Source organism: Stegodyphus dumicola, chromosome 8 (assembly GCF_044657685.1).
Source record: "Stegodyphus dumicola isolate Sdum_Otavi_A_Nest chromosome 8, ASM4465768v1".
Classification (NCBI taxonomy): Eukaryota; Metazoa; Arthropoda; class Arachnida; order Araneae; family Eresidae; genus Stegodyphus; species Stegodyphus dumicola.
Window position 1 is genome coordinate 144,078,998 of NC_140775.1, and position 19,392 is coordinate 144,098,389.

Sequence of the window (19,392 nt, forward strand, 5' to 3'; positions counted from 1 at the left end):
GTACATATACCCAGACGATTTATGTTATTGAAATTAAATAATTCTTTAAGAACTTTAATTAGTCTAATGATTATCATACGAAATCGTTTGCCTTAGAAATTAACCTACTGCTCTCATTCAAAGAGAATGTACTTGCAAGAAATGTCTGAATATTTTTACCTTTCAATTTACTACATCAGAAGCAGAGACGGTGCTCTGAATAGACAACAAAAATAGACAACATAATAATATTCCTGCAGGGAGAAAAACTGAATTAAACGTTATTTCAAAGCGCTCATGCAGTAAACCTACACCGATGTGGACCTCCGAAGTCAACGTAGGCCTATTTGGCTTCGACGGAGCCAGAAATAGACAGAGGAGGTCCTGATGAGGGGACAACGAGGTACTTTCCACCCTATATGGGTCCGACTGTGAGCAACGCAGACAGCAAGCAACCGTCAGAATAGACCTAAAGAAGAACACAGGAAGACTAAAAAAAAATTCCAAGGGTAAAATTAAACAAGCAAAAATTTACGCTACCTCCTAAGAAATAGTCTTTAAGAATCACGTGATTTGGAAGGTACAAATTGCAAAAAGTTTCACCGATTCTTCCACTGTGAGTTTCACCCATCAGCGAGTTCAGACTTTCTCTTTCACAGTTCCCACGGTAGGTGCTGGAATTTTATACACTTAGATTGTGTTTTAGATTAACTGAATTGTCAAAATCCCTGGATACCCTGGATTAAAAATTCTCATAAATGGATATATTGATAAATGATTGTGTGCCGCCTGACAAGGTTTCGAATAGGATTAAATTCCTGGAATTATTGTGTAGTACGATGGACGTTTAACAGCTTTGCTATTTCAAATATGATTTGGAATTCAATTCCGATTAAGATAAGTATTTGCTTTTGGCAACCACACTGTTTCATTCTTCTTTGTATTTAAACTATATTAAATTTAACAGCACTTTTCAAAATTCTAAATTTTCTAGTGTCGGTAATAATTAAATTTTAATTTAATTAAATTTTAGAAAGGCTTGATGGCTTCGTCTGTACCTTAATATTAAATGTGAGCAATCTTATTATGAAATTTATTATTATTTTTTTTAATTTTAGCTATGAATTTCTAAACCTAGGTATTTTTAAAATAGCAGTAATTCAAGTCAGGAACGTTTAAAGTAACAAAAAAATAAAGTAGTTAATTAATGCATGTAAAACATTTGAAAAATATTTTTTCCGAATTATAAATATTAGTATGCAATATAATAAAAGGGTTAAATATAAAAGAATTCTATGAAACCTTTTAATGAATATTTATAATATTATTGAGATTATACGATAATTGTTTTTAATTCTTCATAAAATATACGTTTCTTACATCAAATGAGAAATATTTTATCTTAAGTTTTTTCATTTGAACTTTCAGATATCCAAAGCTAAATATTGACAAAATGCTAAATAATTGTACCGATTAATAATACATTAATTTTCTGAATGTTTCGTGGAAAGAATCGTTTGTTATCTCAGATAAGCCTAATAACGAATGATCTATTTAATTGTTACTTATATTGTAATTAATTTATGAGTTTGAGACCACGAATTTTAATTAATATATATATTCCTTAATATATCTGTAATTAATATTCATAGATTAAAAATGTATATATGATATTCATCGTAGATTACAAATTGTTCTATATATCATAATTATTAGATCTTAATTAAAATTTTCGAGCTACGAATTCCAAATTATCTTTCGAAATACCGAAAGCTGTTCCTTATTCCAGAGAAATTCCAAATGAAAGGGACTGAATTAATATATGTCGTTTATATACTGTATATCAACACTTTCAATTTTAAAAGTAGTTACTATTTTAACTCCGATATGAGTTTCATACTGTAATTTCATTTCTTTAAGCTCAGAATTTATAAATACTATAACTTAAATCAATACATAATATAAACTAGCTATAATTTAAATTAATGTAACCAAAATAATAATAATAATCTTATTTGTATAAAAATAAATAGTAGTTGTAACTTAAACTAAAGCAAAACAGAGTAAAAGTAAATGGAACGCCAATGTAAAATTTAATATTAGACACCCCACCCCGAAGCCCACCAGCGGCCGAGCGGTAAAGCCGAGCGGTAAAGTCGTTGAACACTGGTAGTTCGGTCCGAGGTTCGAATCCCGCGAACGGGCTGGCTGCATGGGTGTTTTCGTGGTTTTCCCCATGTGTAACGTGTATACGAGCCAGTTTCCCTTAGAAAGTCCTCCACGAAAGGCATCCCTCCCCTTAGGCAGATAGCCCTAGTGTGCTTTGCCATAATTAAATACACCACCACACCACCCCACCCCGAAAAGGTAACTTCAGTTTGGCTTTGATTAAAAAAAAATTCTGTAAATTTTATTAAAGATTTTTCAATTAGACACAGGTCTCTTTTCTTGAGAAGCAAAAACATTTTTGCCTATCTTTTTTGCTCCCGAAGGAAAAGAACATGAATCTGGTCGTCCTCAAAATCTATGCCAATCTAAGTTTTTTTGTACTTGCTCTTACTTGTATTGCAATTAATGAATTATGCTAAAATACATTTCTTCTCAAATTAATTTCTTTGCTGGAAACAAAGCTAACAAGGAAGGAAACAAATTCGAAATAAAAGATACCGAGGAGCACAATGCTACTTACTTACAAGCATCGAAATTACTATTTCCTCTATTTTATCTTGAAATGAATACTTGTTAATTCTTTGTTATTTCCATATAAACGGTTACTACACACAATGAAAAATGAGGTCTTCCTAAACTCCATTTCAGCATTAAAAATAAATTTAAAAAGCAAATTCTTTGCAGATTTCTGTGCAGACTAGAGCGTTGACTAGAATGTTGTGTACGAAATCCATTTAAATAATATAGAAGAAGCAAATAGCCAATTTCTGATAGAAAACTACAAGATTCTTCTTCTGGATTAGTTTCCTTAGAAATTTTGTAATACGAAAGCAAAATCATTTATGCCTGTTGCCAAAAAAAAATTCTAAAGCTTACAGATATAAAAAAGTAAGAATAAAATTGAACAAGTGCGCGCAGCACTTATGTTATTATGTCACTGAAGGTCACCGAGTGAGAATCAATTATTTGTGGCCGTGATGGTTAGAACCTTCTTGTTCATAGCAAAGAAAAAGAACTTCTATAATTTTTTACAAATTCTAAATCTTGGGAATAACTATTTAACTCAAAATGTGCTTTTACAACGTTAAAGAATACTTTTAATATCCTTGTAATGTTCCTAAAACCCGAAACCGCTTAAAATAATTTCTAAATTAAATAAATTGTGTTATTTTTCAAGAGAATAGACATGGTAATCTTGCTTTTCAAAGGAAATGCAAAATTTGCCATTCTAGAACTTATTAAATAAACTATTTATTATACTTACTCTGTGCTTGCAATGTAGATTAAAAGACCATTATCCTCGTCTACTCTTACTTTTTTTACATGAAAACTTTCTTCAGTTTGTACTATTTAATCTAAGTCTTACTTCTTTACGTGTTTCTCCTAACTAGACTTTGTGCCTAACAGTGGGCGAGCGTCTTGTCAATGAACACTTTTAGTTCCATCCCTGGTTCGAATCCCGGTAAACGAACTAGCTGCATGGGTGTTTTTCTGGTTTTCCTCGTGTATATGAGCCAGTTTTGCTTAGAAAGTCTTCCAAGAAGACATCCCTCCGCTTAGGCAGATAGCCCTCGAGTGCTTGGCCATAATGAAATAAACCAATCCAGTCTTAGCTAGATTTTAACTAGCTCTGGCGAGTTTCCGTTTTTCATAAAATTCAAATTAACTTTAAACACAAACATAAAAATAATGTAAACTAAAAATGATCGCTAACCCAGTCTGAGTTCCCATAAACTAAACGTATACAAAATTAAACTGTACTGTAAATGCACATTTGACAAGGCATAGTAACTATTAACAGTTTTAGCAATAATCCAGTCCTCTGGAAAGATATATTTTATTCTATGCTAATCTGAATCATATTGAGAGAAACGTGAATATCTTAAAAGTTAAAGAGGGAATACGATTGAATTAATAAAATAATTTTAGTAAAAATTAAAATAAAACGATTTTACTAACTTTTTAATGTTTAACTATTTTCAGCTCAACATTAACCAAACACTATGTGTGACGACGATGTTGCTGCTCTTGTTGTGGACAATGGCTCCGGCATGTGCAAGGCCGGTTTCGCCGGAGATGACGCCCCGAGGGCTGTATTCCCCTCCATCGTAGGACGACCAAGGCATCAAGTAAGCCCTTCAACAAAACTTCTATGTTTAAAAATTAAATTTATTTGAGAATTTATTTATAATAACAAATAAATGTATGAGAGAAAATACCCAGATTTAAAGCATAAATTGATTTGAAAGAAAAGAAATCAGTGGCTCAAAATGTCCCTGGCATCATTGCTTTAATAAATTTCACTAGCCTTCAGCAAAATTGCCAAGTAAGCCCAACGCACTATTATTTTAAAAATCTTTCATATAAAAGTATTCTAACCATCATTTAAATATCTTTGAAATCATCCTTAATTATATTTCTGAGTTATAATATGTTATTTTCATTAATAACAAAGATATCGTTAAAAAATCCACAAAAATATCCTCATATTTATAGAAAATATATGTTTAAGAGTAATGCTATATATGATGCTTTTCCTTTAACTATCTATTTGGCTATATATTTAATGGCCTTTTTCTCTATTTTTCCTGACGTTAAAAGTTCTATAATGTTCTAACTAACATTTTGCTTTTAAAATGTTACAAGATAACTATGCTTATTAAAACAGAAAAAAAAGGTTCTTATTTCGAGCATTTTTAAGATATTGATGAATACAAGCATAAATTAACAGTTCTGAATTAATAAGTTTTAAAGGATGCAATATAAAAATAGATCTCAAATTTTTGCAGTAAAATATACCGTATTAATAATAATGCAAATATCGATAAAAGTAAATAATTTTTAAATCAAATACTCGCTTTAGAGACGAGAGGAAAAAAGATTCAGTAACTGTTCGCTTTTTTGCGACACATTGAAGCCACACTGATCAAGGTTAACTGGAATTCAATGTTTTAAACAATATGTGTTTAAAACAAAAAGTTTTCATTTTCAATTCCATGATGTAATTGTATTTCGTAATTAATAAATAGAACTCTTTTATAAAATAATTCCCATTTATATCTCAATAATATTATTTTGAGTAATGCCGAAATACCCGGGAAACAAATATTGCCTAATAAATATATTAATTATTTCTAATTTTTATTTAAAATCTGTGTTTCAGTCTATAATAATTGCCATAGCATATCATCCTGTTTTATCTTTGATGTTTGCTACAAACATCAGATATTAAGTTTAATTTGAATAAATTTCTCATATGATTGAAGTACTTAAAACTAAACTCTCGTTACATAAAAAAATGAAAGATAAAATCATGAATAACAACGAGAGAGCTCCAGCAAAGTCCAAAGCTTTTGTTAGCGAGAGCACGATAGTCTGTCAACAAGAAAAGTTACATTTAATGTCATTTTAACCATCTTCCAGTAGTACTGAATCAAAGCTAAAAATTCACACTAACGCAAACTATGGTTGTTTAAATGAAATAATAAGCCATTTTAGCCATTATCCATATTATGTAACAAATTAAACTATTTTCTATTTATTATATTTGTATAAATAGCATGAAAATAAATCTTACGCACTTACAAGTATTTTGTAAAATTTGATCCATTAAAAATATGGCTGAACTTCCTCGCTAAATTCTAAAATACTTTTTTTTTAATGAAAACTATTTTATAAACCCTTATTTATGAACTCTGTATACTTCTTTCTTACCTGAAACTGTTTGCTTGTTCTGAACAGGGTGTAATGGTAGGTATGGGTCAAAAGGATAGCTATGTTGGAGATGAAGCCCAGAGCAAAAGAGGTATTCTTTCCTTGAAATACCCCATTGAACACGGCATTGTCACTAACTGGGATGATATGGAGAAGATTTGGCATCACACCTTCTACAATGAGCTCCGCGTTGCTCCTGAAGAACACCCCGTCCTTCTGACTGAAGCTCCTCTCAACCCCAAGGCTAACAGGTAATTTCTAAAAGATTTCATTCTTATAATGTTAGAAGAATAAATAGATTAAATTTCTTGATATTACGCGGAATTTATGAAGAGATTCACGCAACTAAGAAATAAATTATTTAGGCATAATTCGTTATTTTATCGACTCATTCATTATATATGGTAATGCAACAAACCTCGAACTGTAAAACGCGAGCAATAAATATATTTATTTAACTTTTCAAATTAGACTTTAATGCAAAACTGTATTAATTTTAGTAAAATAATGTATATAAAAGTGTTAAATTTAGCCAGTTTCAAATATTATAAATCTATTTTAAATGTCTAGCCGGGGAAAAATTCAAAAATGGCAAACTGAAAAGGCAGAACATTTTTTCTTAAAATTAAAATTGACAGGCAAAATATCAGTTATGTGACAGGCTAATGATTGCCAGTTAAATGGATTTATAATGCCGAATTCTTTTTTAATTAAATTAAAAGTTTTATTATATAATCGTAATATAAGAATTAAAGCAATATTTAACAAACCATTGTTCACAGATCTTATGCTGGATTTGAAACGAAAATGATAGTGCCTTATATTATAAAATAAAAAATACTTCTTATCATTTAATCTACAATAATAAACCAATTTTAGGTATGCTTTTAATGTAGTAATAAATATGAAATGGCAATTGGATTTAACAAGTTTGAAAAGCTAAAAGCTCAATGCGCAGTTTTAGGAAAAAGATAAGAGTATAAATTGAAGCAACAATATTTCAATAAAAAGTGTATTAAGCATAGAAATAGACTTGAAATTACTGCTTTTCATTATTGCATTTGCCATTCCTCACTCAAGTACGGATGATCAATACCACCAATTTAACTCTGATATGTTCACTTCTTAATAATTTTAACCGACATTATTGTTTTACAAACAACCCATCAGCAGCTGAGCGGTAAAATCACTTGAACCTTCATAGTTTAACTTAGGTTCGACTTCATGGGATCTTTCGTGATTTCCCTCATATGTAATGTAGACAGTAGCCTTTTCCATTTTTCCTCAGGCAGATAGCCTTTGTGAGTATTGTCATAATCAAATAAACCAAGCTTTTATTACAAATAATTATATTCGTCACACTATTCAAACGATCTTTGTTGTATCCTTTTGTGACAACTCAAATTTGTTAGTCATTGAAACACTTTCTACGTTAATTCTGGAAGGTTTTTAAATTTCAAGCTAAGGCCTGAAACATATCGATATCGCTACTATAAAAACTTTTTAATTTCCCCCCCCCCAAATCTGTGTAGTTATTCTAGAATGCAAAACCTCCTCACAACACTTTAAAAGTAACCATCAATAAAAAGTTTCTCGTTTCTTGAGTTCACGGGAAAAAAATAATACATCCAATTAAATGCTTTTAAACTCAAAAGAATAAAAAGACAGGATGGAACTCTAAGCGTAGAAATTTCCACGTATTACCAGCTATTCTTTCGCACAGTGCAGATTATTGCCATTAAACTTAAGAACTACGAATTTTTTAATAAAAAGATGTTTTATTCAAATCTACTGCTAACAAATAAGCCCGTTTTTATTCAGTATGATTTTCTTCTTCCCAGGGAAAAGATGACTCAGATCATGTTTGAGACCTTCAACAGCCCAGCCATGTATGTTGCCATCCAGGCCGTACTGTCTCTCTATGCTTCTGGTAGGACCACTGGTATTGTGCTTGACTCTGGAGATGGTGTTTCTCACACAGTCCCCATCTATGAAGGTTATGCCTTGCCTCACGCTATCCTGCGTTTGGACTTGGCTGGCCGGGATCTTACTGACTACCTCATGAAGATCCTTACCGAAAGAGGCTATTCCTTCGTCACCTCGGGTAAGTGTTTTGGATTATTAATATAAACAAACTTATCTTTGAATTTATTGTGTGTTTAAAAATTACTAGCATTTAACTCTAGTAATAAACAGTGGCAAAAGAAGATAGGGAAAATATATTTTTGCATTTAATTATTTTCAACAAGCTTGTAACATCTAGTATTCTTGGCTAACATAAACTGCTACTAGAGCTACTTGAAAGTTTGTTAGCGATTTATGGCTAAGACTAGAAGATGATTACAACAGGAGAAGGGTGTAAAAGACCCTTTTATTGAATTCAATTATTTTCAGATGGCACAGTCTTTACGCTTGTAAATCCACCATCCACTCGTGGGGATAAAATTAAAGATAATAGTAAACTAAAGTAAATTTAAAGATAAGCTAGCAGTTCAGGACTACATAAATTTATTAAACTTCGGCGGCAAGAATGCGAAGCCAAGATTCAGAATTCAAATAGCTGATAGAAACAACGTGCGCACTCAAATAGCGAAACTCGCTCTGGCTAACCTTTTCGCTACTTTAATAATAAATACACTCTCGTTTACCCACATTTACACCCTGGCGAGAAAAAGCGAGAGAAACAAGAAATGACAGAAAAGGCTAATAAATTAAAATAACTGTTCGCAAAAATAATATAAACTTCAAAATCTTCACAAATCCAAGTGTCACTGAAAGTATCTTAAACGAAGTATTTTGTATGATAACTTGCAATTTTGTTTAATAGAATGCCTGCGAGATTATATAAAGCTTTTAACTGAATACTGCTGTTAATATATACTAAACTACTAATTCGTCGTCAAAATTTCAAATTCATGTTTGTGTGGATACTTTTAATTCGATCACTTTTCTCATTGTTCATTAACTAAAACAGAATGAATAATAACCACTTTAACATTAATATCTAAAGGACATAAAGAAAAGTTTTTAAAATAAGACTGCACACAAGTTACGTATCAGTGTCAGTAATATACTTCGTAGTACTAGTAAAAAATATCATAGCCGTTGTATGTACGGCATAAAGATTTGCGTTTCATGTGCATGTTTAAACGAATTTGATTTAATGCATAAAAGAATAAATCAGATCGATGTATTTAGTATACAAGACAAATAAATTTTAATTTCCATACAAGTTATTATCAATAATCGTATCAGAAATATATTATCAGAATCGCGATTTATTTGATTCATCAGAATAAATTTCGAAAATTTCTCTTAATTTTGAAATGCATACTAAAATCATAAATTTTATCTCCAACAGCTGAACGAGAAATTGTTCGCGACATCAAGGAGAAGCTCTGCTATGTCGCTCTGGACTTCGAGCAGGAAATGGCCACCGCAGCTTCCTCCTCCACTGTTGAGAAGTCTTATGAGTTGCCTGATGGTCAGGTAATCACCATCGGCAGCGAACGTTTCCGTACTCCAGAGGCCCTCTTCCAACCTTCTTTCTTGGGTATGGAATCTAACGGTATCCACGAAACCACCTTCAACTCCATCATGAGGTGCGATATTGATATCCGTAAGGATCTCTATGCCAACAGTGTCTTGTCCGGTGGCACCACTATGTACCCTGGTATTGCTGACAGGATGCAGAAGGAAATCACTTCTCTCGCTCCCAGCACCATGAAAATCAAGATCATTGCTCCCCCTGAGAGGAAATACTCCGTCTGGATCGGAGGTTCCATCTTGGCATCCCTGTCCACCTTCCAACAGATGTGGATCTCCAAGCAAGAGTACGATGAATCCGGCCCCAGCATTGTCCACCGCAAATGCTTCTAAGCTGACCGCTGACAGGCCAGAACAACACACAGTCACAGACATTCAGTGTATTTATGAACTTAAGTGTTCTTTCCATATTGTGAAAATGTTGAACTCACAAGTGCCATTAACTGTGGTGTACGACTGAAACTCTTAATCACAATCAAAAATTGTACAATACATTGATTAAAAACTACCATTTAATCAAATCATTTCGTGGTTTCATGTATGGCAATCAATTTTCCTTTCATAATTTTCAATATCTGAATTTCGATATTTGAAAGAATTTATAATTTCATTGCCAAGCTAAATGTGTATAACTTACAAATGATACATAAATCTGTAACTGTTCAACACATGAACGCTCATAAAAATACTGTTCTGTTCTTCATCTATTCCATTAAAATGGAAGAAATACACTAACACGCAGAGCTGGAACAAGGGTGAGGCAAGTAAGGTACTTGCCTCAGGTGAATCACAAGAAGAGGTGCCAAATTAGCCATACGAATTCGAAAACTACTTTAATTATGTTTTAAAATTTGTCAGCTATTATTAGGGGAAATAAGCTTCTGCAAACTTAAATTAATAAAATAATAGGAAGAATTGCAAGAAAACCTGGAAATTAATGCAATGTGCACTTCGATGTTATTTCTTATTTATCAAGAAAGAATTTTTTTAACATTTTCATTTGAAAACTGTAAATAATTGGCTATATTATTTTTCAGAATTTATAAAGCTTCGATTAAAAAATACTCTAAGAATTATGATATAATTATGCTATAAGAATTATGATATCTTGATTACTTATGTTTAATACAAATATAGCTTTTTTAATATATATATATAGGTGCGCGCATTTACCTTTTTGCCTCAGGTCAAAAAATATCTTGGCACGGCTCTGCTAATACATACTCAATTAATATCAGCAGGACATGATTAGTTTAAGGAAGCAGGAAGTTGGTCCTTTAGTTTGCATATAACACCTCAGTAGCTGTTAAATTTCTCGGAAAGTGAAACACAGATCGAATCATAAGAATATTATACTCCTTTTTTTTTTTCAACTTCCCGTTATGAAAAATAAGTACAAGTAGATAAAAAAGATTCTACTGGAATATTCAAATTAACCAAATCAATACATATATATATTTTTAATATGATAAGATAATCATCTGACTGCGAGTAAAGTAATAAACGAACAATTAAATAAATGAAAATGATGCTAATTATTGCAACAGTAAAAAGAAACAGCACCGTTTCACTGTTGTTTAGTATTACTGTACAGCTGCAGCAATTCACATAAACAGCTTCATATTAAGACTTTCTAAGTTAAATTAAAATCCTCGGAAAATATGTAATTTTCGAACAAAAAGTCATTGGTATTTATAAATATAAATGTAAAATATAAGCAAAATTATAAAATACATTCGTTTTAAAATTCTGCATAAAAATAACGATTGAAAAACCCAAGAAAAAAGTTAATTTGCTATTTTTTGTTCTTTCTAAACGCTATACGCAGGATAGATAGGTGCTTCTAAATGTGTTATAAAATGAATGCGTTGATTTTACTTGTAATCTTATAGAATCATATTGCATAAAATTAAACAATATGCGGGATTTTTTACACACGGTGCATAAACTTAGAATTGTACACAAAAAACATGAAATCAGGAGAAAGTCAGTAAGATTTTTTACAAATAATACAGTTTACGATAGAAAAATATTTTCAGCTATAGAAGATCTCAGAAATAATACCACTATCTTTACTGATAGCAATTAAACGAACTGTATGGAACTTCATCCTATAAGATACAAATTAGTCAAAATATTTACAATTTACTTCAAACAAATAAATCTGAAGTATAATTTCTGAGATGCTCTCAACCAAAATAAAGCCCACGTGTGTTTTGTCTTATTTAATCAATCCAAGCAAGCCCTGGTGTAATGGCTGGCATTATCGTTAACATTTCTGTTCTATTCAAAAAAAAAAAAAAAAAAAAAGGCAGAAAACTGCATTAAAAAAAAAGAACATGAAAAGAAATGAAAGCGATATCCTACAGTTCTTTGGAACATTAACAATCTTATAATTACATTAATAAGAAACATAAAAACTGAAAAGAATTGATGCCAAACCATAATTACTGAGAACAAATATGTAATAAAAACAAACGATTCTGTACTTAAGTACGTAATTATAATATAAGCAGATTTTATTAATTATAATAATATTACAAATGTTCGTAAAAACTGTCAGTTGGATATGTTACGAATTAAATGTATCTTAAATTAATACCCACTGGATATAAAGTTATGTCCGATTTCGAACGTTTCCATATGAGAATTTTTTAAATGCAGTCCTTTTAGCCCTTCTCAGTGCGGTGAATAAGAGAAGTTCTCATTTCAGCCTTTCTATTCAGAGTCAACCAACGACTTGATATAACAGTATATATCTCGTTAGAGTCAACATTAAATCTGAAAATGTGATCGGATATCATGTGATGGTGTAATATGTATAAAGTGATGTCACAATGACGCTCCACCCCTTAAAATTCGTCTTCAGTGTTTAGATACAAGATCGAAGCAAACATATGTTTTTTAATTGATTGCAATTAATTGTTTGTTAGCACTTGCGATAGGCTACGTCGATTTCCACAGAATAATCGCGGCTAAAATATTTTGAAAATTCTACACTTTAAATAAAAGCAAAAGAATGAGTAACTTACGACGACTGGGCAAACATTAAATCTAATTTTTCAATATAAAGCTCCAAAGACTTGTGAAAATCATTAAGTGATGCTCCTATCACATTTTTTAATGCAAGATATTCTTTTATTGGCTAACTTTCTGAAAAAATGTGCATTTCGTCGGAATACTGGGCCTTGAAATGCAATCATCTGCCAGAGTTAATTCCCCGTATTTAAAGCAAACAATATTCAACATTCACGATTTTATAATTGAAATAAGTTTGTCCATCCGTCTTAAAAAGCCTTCTTTTTTTATATTTTCCTTGCTTTATGGACAATTTATTTCGAATTATTTAAATTATGAGAATTATATTTTTAAATATCTGCTCCTGAAGCATATAATGGCAGGATTTATCTTTAATAAAAAACCGACTTCCAAGAAGCAAAACGGATTGTAATGTGGAGAGAGTGAAATCAATTTGGTATGCATGTAATACAGTTTTAAGCTATGATGTGCTTTGATCGCCGTCTACTTCTATGATGCGAAAGAAGGGCTGAAATGCGCCCATTTTGATGTTCTTACGAGTAAACATCAGCAAAGTGAAACGAAAACTCGGAGATGATAAGATTTTCGTTGCCACACCAGAAAGCCTCAAGCGGGAAACACTGAGAAGTGGCATCACAGGATGTAGTGCCATATTTATCTGAAAAAATGCCCAACGATTATAAGACGCACCCTCTATTTCAAACTCACAATAGAGGAAAAACTGTCATTCTATGAAAATAAAATGAATGAAATCAAATATTAAAATATAGCTAGCAAATATTTCGATCTATTTTCATTTCTTAATAACAAGTGTCAAATTAGTAAACTGGAAAAATATTATTATTTCAGAATAATCAGTAACTAGGATTCTGAGATTTCAAGATGCCATCGATCTTACGGAATACCCCGCTTTCAGTGACGCCCGCATGAGAAAAAAAGCGCGTATTAGATTAAAAGAAATGCAGTATTCAAAAAAATTAAATAAATATTTAAACTGTTTAACGTGGATTTAAAACAGCTTTAATCTCTGGCTTTGTTAAGCGATTACAAATTGATTAAATTTGAAAGACAAATTTAAGATCTTTCTCTTTTCCGAATGGCAGTACTTTTATAACAAGGTGTTTGAGAAGCCACATGAAAGATAAACTCAAGATCTTATGTTCTGAGTAGTGACAACATTTCTTAAGACGCGTGGGAAACTAAATATTATATGTCAGTTAAGTAATACTTCACAAATTTTGAAAAAATATTAAAAACGATTCTAATATCAAAACACGTGTCAATTTATTTTCCATAAAATTAAAAATATCTGGAGCAATGTTCTCACTCTCATTTTAGCAAATAACGAATTTTTATTATTTGTAGCAACTTATTAATTGATGGCTGTTTTCGTGCAGTATTATTTAAGTTTTCATTGATTACTATATTGCGAAAACTCATCTACAATGAGCATAAAATTTTAGACAAAGGAAAATTTTCTTAACTTCATACAACTCATTTCAACTGTTTCTACTAGTCTGATACAAAAGAAAATCTTTCCAAGTAGGTTAACTTCCTCGATATCTATGCCTATGATTACGATATAAGTTTCATATCGAAATTGACATAATTACTGAAATCGCGTTTTAATGTCACTGAATTCAAAATACAGTTTTTTTTTTTTCCCCGGAAAATTATAAGAACAAGCATCCAACCCACAGTTACAAATATTTGAAAAGTAAAAATAAAATCAAGACTGAAACCGTTTTAACAGGTTGCATAGAACATAACAATGAACTGGCAAATGCTCTCGCAATGGCACTATCCCAAATAAAACAGTTTCCTGTTGAATACTTGCCAGCGAACGACTAAACTAGGTAATTACTTTTATTTTTGTTCTTCAGAACGCAAGTAATTGTCTTTAGACAACAGCAGCGACCGAGAAGACAATCTAAGCCGAGGCGAGGGGGGGGGAGTCAAGTACAAATTCCTCAATTTTTAATGAATTATTTCTTAACTATTTGCAAGCATTCTTAGCCAATAACTGATTTTAAGCAAAAGTGCCAAAATATTACTTTCGTCGTGTAAAGTGACTAACATTAATTAAATGTTAAACCAGTTAAAGATAAACTTTATTCACGCACAGTATTGTAATAGATGGAAAAGAAGAACACAAATTTTAAATTAAAATGTGTCAAAATTCAGACTTAGATTAACGTCCGCTTTACAGAAACGTTGTATGTATTTGGAGTGCCATAGAAATGAAGTCATTGCCATAGAAATGAATAGAATTTTTCTATAAAACCTAACGTCAGATTAAAGTTGAATTTCGTCTAATACATAACACTGATATAAGTTATACGTTCGCAAAGATCACCTGAATAAAATAGACCAGATGAAGCGAAAAAGACTTGTTTCATGCGACTTGTTTCCTCGAGAATAAATATAAGACAATATATTTTCCTTTCGAAAACTATTCACAAACCTAAATGATATCAAAATTAGCACTCGTGTAATTACGGAAACGATATCAAAGGATACATACGCCGAAGCAAATACGGCAAGAAATTATTAGTCTTTCCGTTGCTGCTGTTACTAAAAGAAATAACGTAAAATACCTGTAGGCAAAATTTGGATAATTTTCCTTTCGTTTCATATACTGCTTATTCCTCTGTATTCTTCACTTTTACAAAACCCATTTGAAATCGGCGCAATTATTTTGAATCATTTTTACATTTTGTGCGTCGTCTAATTCTACCTGGCAATGCAGGGATGAATAGAATGCCTTTCCTTGATCATAAAAATTTATTGCTCGAAAGCTATTACAATTAGACATACATGGCTTTTGGAAATGATAGCTGTACTAATTAATTTTTTTTATGAATATTACTATAGTAATCAATTTCGACGTAAGCCCCTTTTTGTAGCTTGGAGAAGGTCAAATCAGTATTCTTCTTACATATTCTTCAACATTTTCTGTGTAATACTTGACACAGCATGTATTATTCTGGTCTTCAAAGTATCAGTGTCTCGAAATGGTGACAAAAATTCGCCCCTCGATATGTCCTCAGTCCGACAGAGTCAACGATTTCATCTTTCATAGTACACGTGCCACTTCTTGAAATGCCACCATTGCTACCAGCTCTTCAAAATCTTTCTGTAACAATTCCTAATGCTCTTAACATCTGGAAGAGTATGTGCATGAGAGCTTCTGAACCACCGATGATGGGCAATTTAGTTTCATGATATTGCGAATACACTTAGCTTTTCCCTTTAGTCGACGCTATTTCGTTACTTACTTTTCCTTTTTTACGCCTTCAATTACTTGGTGCAAAAACTGTAACAATAGGGATACACAATAATAAAATTTCATGTTTTTATTTTCCGCGGTTATTTCCTGTAGTTTTTTTTTTTTTTTTTTTAAATCAGAGTAGGACTTTTTGCTCATCCTGTACTTATGGCATGAAGCCTCCATTGCTTACTGCCGCAAAATCTAAACAGAAGTTCTCCATCGCAAGAATGGTCGAATATCAATATGAGGTGAGATAAAGAATAATGGACTTACTGCAATACTGGTATTGGAAACACAAGCCATGGCTGACTGCTCAGCCAGTAGGTTATTACGTCTCAAATCTCAAGAGGTTATTACGTAACACGAACTTTGATCGGTTGTTGAAAAGTCATCTGCATAAATGCTTATGCCCATTGTTATCGTTTATGAATTGGCAACGTGCTGAAAAGCAAATGAATAGCCCAAATGAAGCGCTAAATCCTGTAGAGCATAGAATGATCTTAGAAGACCTAATGGAAAATGAATCCTTTAAGCCCAGCCTTGGAAAGGACTTAAGGTGGACGGCAAAATCTCTCTCAGGATCTTTTAGAAAATTTTGTTAAAAAAGATGCCAGTACCAGCATACACTCCAAAGTTAGATATGCATAATTTCAGGGCTTTCTGTGGAATTCACTTTTTTTGCCGGTAACTAAACAAATGTTTCGCTCCTGCGTCTTCTCTCTCCCTTGCCTATTAAAAGGGTAAATATATAATATCTTTACATGAGGATACATTTCCATTATGTTCGTATTTACTCCTTAAAAACACTTTCTCAGCACCATCTTCTCACGTAAAACATTTTTTTCGTGTGCATCCGCAGGAGGAGAGGGCAAATGAGGCATTTACTCCTTTATCCCTGGCATGCAGCAAAAAACATATTCTTGCATTAACGCGGTCTATTTATTCTTGCAATGATGTAATAATGTATTCTATCATCTCTTGTGAACTCTCAAATTAAATAGTTAAATACAGATTTATTGATGTAACTATTTGTCTCCAATCTTTGCTGCCCTCCCTCGGAAAACTTCCGCGAACGTTCATATCTGATTATTAATAGATAAACATCAGTGTAATGACGATATACATGAAAAGGTCAATCGAGTTAATTGGCTTACCTTCAAGTAATTAAAAAAAATCACCTACCCACTTTACTGGTGGTGCTATATTTAATAACGGCAGTTTATACTTCATTGGCCAATTGATATGTGTAAGAATAAATGCAAACTTTGATCAAAAAGAGAGGCATTATGATACGAATAATAGTCCACTTCACCAGAAACTGAAGAGTACTAAAATGCATTCAGAATTTTTGAAAATGCTTCAGCAACTTTATCCCCCCCACGCACATACACGCACATGTATTGGTTAAAGGATCAGTGCAGCTTAAAAACGCAAATTACGAAATTAAAAATATTTCAACATTTATTGAACCTCGATTCAGATATTTACAGGTAGCCTCCAATATGCAATGACCTCATTTAAGAGTTCGGTTTCACAAAGCTGCGGCCAGGAGAAATCATATTTCTAAATTTTAATTTTTATAATTTTCCGCGATTGCAAAGTAATATCATTACACGTTAAGAGTGCAAATAATGAGACTCAAGATATTCCCATTTGCTCAGAGCTTAAATTTCGCCGGAGAAGGGTACTTCTCAGCTTTGGACGTAAGTCGCAATTCTAGGCGAAGCCGTAAATAAAAGAGCTCCGGTGAGTCTTTAATGTAAATGAACTACAATTTCAGCAGATATATTTTAATTTAATAACAAACAAGCTTTAAAAACCGATTCTAACTTTAGAATGCATGCCTATCTTTTCCTGAGAAACAACCGTTTTGACAAAGGTTAAGATTTTTAAGGTTAAAAAAAAAAGGTATTGTGTCCTTCTGGATACCTTCCAGAAGGACACAATACCGTTTTTAGCAATACACAATACCTCCACCTATGTATGTCTAAGGCTTTTTCTGCAGGAAGTGCAATGAATTTATGAGAACGGGTAATGTTTACATCTTCGAAAGAGCTAAACGTGATCATCCTGGTCGTGCATACATAACGCTAGTAACTTCCCAGGGAACGATAGGCCTTTTTGGAATGATGTAAACAAACATGGGAAAAGAAAATTGTCACTTGTATATAGCCTTTTTCTTACGTCGTTATAGGATCGGATTGAATGCAAGTTATTTTCCTCGTCACAATCTGCTTGACATCTAGAATTATATCAGCAGGAGATCGCGGTCAGACAGTGTTTAACACTTCTCTCTTTGTTTTCGACGCTATATTTCTCACTTAAAATTCATACTATCATAGTGTTTCGAGTATTCTCTCTATTTTCATTAGTGATTCTTCAACGATTTTTCATAGTTATGTTGGAAAAAGAAAAGTCTTTTCTATCCCCCCTTGTTTCTAACATCTGTCTATATGCTATATTGTCTGTTTCTATCATCCCTTGATAGTGCATTGTACAGTTTATTCCAGACTGAAATACCACCAGAGTTTTTATAAGCTATTTCTACAGTGAAATTGTAATGCCCACCGTAGCCCCAAATAAGACAAGGTTCGATATTTTATCCTTTAATTCAACTATTTATTATTATTTAAATAATTTTTTTAATTTTCATTTACATTTTATAGAATTTTAACTTTAATTTAAATACTTTAATTATTAGTTATTTATTTATTTTTTCTTCTTTTTGGGGGGGATCTTCTATAGGGCTCCGACACTTCTAATTTTAGAAATTAAACCCTGCGTCCTCTGTAGGGAAATGCATAAAGAGAGAAGAATACTGTAAATTTAAAACTTGATACCTTCCAGAAGAATACAATCAAGTCAGTTAGCATCCTTAAAGTTCAGCAATTAAGTTAAGGTCGGTACTTCAAGCATTCTCCAGACCTAGTGTGCTTCTAGCAACGTATTAAAAGTAAGTATCCATATATTTCTACTTTCAGCTCAATGTTCAACTAATTATACGAGATACTTGTAAGTGTATTATAAAATAATTTATGCAGTTTAATAGTTACGTAATGAGATTTATTCCATTTTGGTGGTCCCCAATCACAGGCAGAGTGGTTAAGATCGTAGAATACTGGAAGTTCAACTTACGTCCAAACCATGAGAACTGGCTGCCTACATGGTTAATTTTTCTTGTTCTCCCATGTGAATATCAGCCAGTTTTTCTAGGAAATCTTCCACCAAGTCAACCCTTCCCTTAGGTAAGAAGCCCTCGTGCGCTTTGTCCCATTCCAATAAATTATACTAACATATGTTAAACAAGAATGAAACGCCATCTAGAAAGCAACCTCAGCAAACCGCAAAGGAAATTTACAATCTAACAATTAAATTTTAGTATAAAATTACTATAACCAATTAAACAATAATACAATGATATTGTTTTTGTTGAGGAAGTTTGTCATGCCGAAGACCAACACACTTTGCATAAGGTATTTTTTCATTACCGCGTGCCTTCGTGGTATTACACTGGTTATCATAAATTAAGGAAAACTCACAAAAATAGCGATAACTCCCTCAAAAATAAGCCAAACCATGTAAAATTTGAATATGTTGCCAAGTAAGAGTAGCTGAGTAAAACTCCAATATGCAAATTAGTGGCGCGGCACTCGGAATACGTCATCTGCGAGGAG

The 19,392-nt window shown here is 32.2% G+C and overlaps 1 protein-coding gene across 1 annotated transcript; it reads left to right on the forward strand.

Moving 5' to 3' along the window:
- The first annotated feature begins 488 nt into the window (after positions 1–488).
- On the forward strand, positions 489–9,932 carry LOC118193375 (actin-3-like). The gene is made up of 5 exons (XM_085822525.1): positions 489–646; positions 4,132–4,277; positions 5,890–6,113; positions 7,704–7,966; positions 9,224–9,932. The coding sequence occupies exons 2-5, from the start codon at positions 4,152–4,154 to the stop codon at positions 9,739–9,741; spliced, it is 1,131 nt and encodes a 376-aa protein (XP_085678651.1). The 5' UTR covers positions 489–646; positions 4,132–4,151; the 3' UTR covers positions 9,742–9,932.
- Positions 9,933–19,392: the final 9,460 nt, after the last annotated feature.

Bases quoted from the DNA above. Each gene is read 5' to 3' on its own strand.
- LOC118193375 (XM_085822525.1), top strand. From the start codon at position 4,152: ATGTGTGACGACGATGTTGCTGCTCTTGTTGTGGACAATGGCTCCGGC. The intron at 4,278-5,889 runs GTAAGCCCTTCA...TGTTCTGAACAG, and splicing joins TAGGACGACCAAGGCATCAA to GGTGTAATGGTAGGTATGGG. The intron at 6,114-7,703 runs GTAATTTCTAAA...TCTTCTTCCCAG, and splicing joins CTCAACCCCAAGGCTAACAG to GGAAAAGATGACTCAGATCA.